At 50.9% G+C, this 2,941-nt stretch overlaps 1 protein-coding gene across 2 annotated transcripts in view; it reads right to left on the bottom strand.

Moving 5' to 3' along the window:
- Positions 1 to 1,473: 1,473 nt before the first annotated feature.
- The window catches only part of UBL5 (ubiquitin like 5), a 1,725-nt gene continuing 257 nt past the window's right edge, over positions 1,474 to 2,941 (bottom strand). For both annotated transcript variants that reach the window (XM_007460637.1, XM_007460638.1), the window contains exons 2-5: positions 2,557 to 2,623; positions 2,266 to 2,349; positions 2,065 to 2,102; positions 1,474 to 1,626 (exon numbers count right to left, since the gene is read on the bottom strand). In XM_007460637.1, coding sequence (XP_007460699.1) covers positions 1,583 to 1,626; positions 2,065 to 2,102; positions 2,266 to 2,349; positions 2,557 to 2,612 — 222 coding nt within the window. In that variant the 5' untranslated portion in view covers positions 2,613 to 2,623 and the 3' untranslated portion in view covers positions 1,474 to 1,582. The remainder of the gene's footprint in view (positions 1,627 to 2,064; positions 2,103 to 2,265; positions 2,350 to 2,556; positions 2,624 to 2,941) is intronic.

Below are 2,941 nucleotides of genomic sequence, written 5' to 3'. Positions count from 1 at the left end.
CCTTTCAACATGCTTCCGTCCTTTTTATTTGAGTACTTCTTACCTTCTGGTACACAAATTTTGGGGGTTTGTTTTTTAAGCAGACAGGTAAGGAGGATACTGACCTATAAGAGCAGGGGTACCAGAAAACAGAGATTTCTAACTTGTCAGGAGGAAGTGGAGTCCTAGGGAGAGGAGGGAAGCCAAGGGAGCAGGCAGGGAGGTGGCCAATGGAGACCAAGGTGAGACCATCACCCCAGGCAGCCGGCAGGTCTGCATCCCAAGAAGCTTGGTGGCAAAAGGCAGGCAGAAGCCTGGGTGGAGCAGTGGGCTAGACTTGAACGTGGTTATGTCCTGAGGAGGATCAGCCAAGTCAATACACAGAGAGGGGAGAAGGGATGGAGCAAGGTTCTAGGTGAAACTCTCAAAGCAGCTCCAGAATGTGGCTCTGGGAAAGGACAGGGCCAAGGTTGACCCCAGGATCTGTGGCCAGGGGAACAGAAATGGAGTGTTTGGGGTCCTGTCTACTCAAACCTGAGGGAAGAAGGCAGGAGACAGCTAATAATGCCAGGCATCCTGCTGTGTTTTTTTTTTTTTGTGGTACGCGGGCCTCTCACTGTTGTGGCCTCTCCCGTTGCCGAGCACAGGCTCCGGAAGCGCAGGCTCAGCGGCCATGGCTCACGGGCCCAGCTGCTCCGCGGCATGTGGGATCTTCCCAGACCGGGGCACGACCCCGTGTCCCCTGCATCGGCAGGCGGATTCTCAACCACCGCGCCACCAGGGAAGCCCCATCCTGCTGTTTTAACTCCATTATCTCATCATTATCCATTATCTCATCATTATCCATTATCATCTCATCATTATCTCATGGAAACGTGATTGTCATCATGGTTCCCCTTTTTAGAGGATCAGAGAGGCTGACTCCTCCAAATTCCACTGCTAATGATCAAAATTCAAAGCCAGTTGGTCTGACTGTTGAGGCTGGGTTCTTCTTATAGCCTATGCCACAGTGTTTCACTCTGTCCACAAGGATTTCATAAGTGCTAAGAACTGTGGCTGCTTAATCATGCTTTATCTCATCTCCACTTCACAACACACCACTGAAGTAAACACTGTCGGTTCCAGTTTGGATAATGAAATGAAGGTTAAGGGAGATCAAGTAACTTGCCCAGGGTCACAGTTGGTGGCAGAGCTGGGATTCCACCCAGTCTCTCTGAATCTAAACCTGTATTCCTAACTACTACATCTACTGTCCTTACCCAGAGGTTCCTTGGTCTACTAGGGTGACAATAATCCCAGGATCTCTTGACTTTCAGAGACACATGGCTAGCCCCAGAGCTCTGGTCTTCCATTCAGGCTCCCAGTCTACTGGCTCCCTCATTGATCCAATCTTGAACTCTTATTGAGCAGCTGGGTACTGAGAATATAGTGACGACCAGATGCCAACCCTCCCCTCAAGAGATAGCCCTCACTCAAAGATGACAACAGTGAATGAAGCAGCCTCTAAGTTTTTATTAACATGAGTTTTCAAACACAAGCATCCATATTAGTGTGGGGGGTGAGGGTGGGGGAAGAGGGAAGGACAAGGAGGAGGAATTCTGCCCTATTGGTAATAAAGCTCCAGGTTCATCCCATCGTGGATTTCATCTGAAGTACAGGTGTTAAGGAATCCTCACTGTGGGCTCCATCCCCACCCCTCCCATCTGTCACAGTTGGGTCAGGGTGGCCACATTTTAATTTGAAAAGAATCCAAACTTTTTAAAAAGTTCATGTTCCTTTTGCACAACAAACATGTCCGAGTCTCCCTCCACTCTGACCTCCCGTACCCAACTCAAGTGGAGCTCAGTAATAAATACTTTGACTGAAAAGTGTCAAAGTCTTACAAGCCAAGTCAAATCAAAACATTTCACCAACCACCCTCCTCCTCCAACAAAATAATTACATGGCTCCCATTTTCTAAATACTTAGCATGTGCCACATATTAAGTTAAACACATTATGTGCATAATCTCATATAGACTCCAGTATTGAACAAAGAGAACCAAGTCCGGGTATGGAGACCCTTCCTCAAGAAGTCAAAGGATACAGTCCCCCAGAGATACGTGGTCCTTAAAAATCGTGTACCTGCGGGATAAAAACTTTTCAGGAAAAAGCCTAAGGAGGCTCTTCAAGCCTTGGAGGCAAGCTGAGGAGGTTCTGCCTAAGCAAAGGGCTGGCTGCAGCCCTCCCCCAACCAAAAACTTCTGGCCTGCTCCTGTCCAGCCCCCAGCTCTACCCCTGTACTCACCACTTCTTCAATACGATCTTGTTCCAACGGGTGCCAGTTTGGGCTGCAATCAGCTTCTTAAGGTCTCCGATGGTGTCATCAGTACTGGGCGCAGAGGAATTAAGGAAAATGGAAGGGGGAGATAGAACGCGACGAGGACATTTCCAGTAGTGAATGCGCTCTGCCAGGACTCCATTTCCACCCCTGCCCCCGGGTTTAACTAAAATCACCCTACAACATAGACTGAGTTGCCTGCCTCATTCATGTCAAGCACCCTCCGGAAGCCACCGCCTCTCGGCCGCCAGTGGATACTTGCATTTAACGCGGACCTTCTTCCCCAGACGGTCGTTGCAAACAACCTCGATCATCCTGGCTGGAGCTACACAGGGCGGGGACAGAGGCAAAAGAATCAGGACTTCAGGATGGAGCTACACAGAGCGGGGACAGAAGCAAAAGAATCAGGACTTCAGGGGTCCCTCAGGCCCCAAGGCACCCGGTTATTGAGACTTAATGTTCACGCCCCCCTCAATCCCCCAGATCGCAGTCTTCCTGGGCCCCAAGTCCCAGGACCTCGGACCCCACGGCGACCGCGGACCCCAGGCGGCCGCGCGTCCCACCTCCCCCGTCCCGGCCCAGTCCCATTTCAGGTAGCCTGAAGGCCGAGCCTCGCCTCTCGCAGGCGGGGGGATCCCCCAGG

This window comes from Lipotes vexillifer, unplaced genomic scaffold (assembly GCF_000442215.2).
Source record: "Lipotes vexillifer unplaced genomic scaffold, Lipotes_vexillifer_v1.1 scaffold1011, whole genome shotgun sequence".
Lineage (NCBI taxonomy): Eukaryota > Metazoa > Chordata > Mammalia > Artiodactyla > Lipotidae > Lipotes > Lipotes vexillifer.
This window is presented reverse-complemented; position numbering and strand designations above follow the sequence as displayed.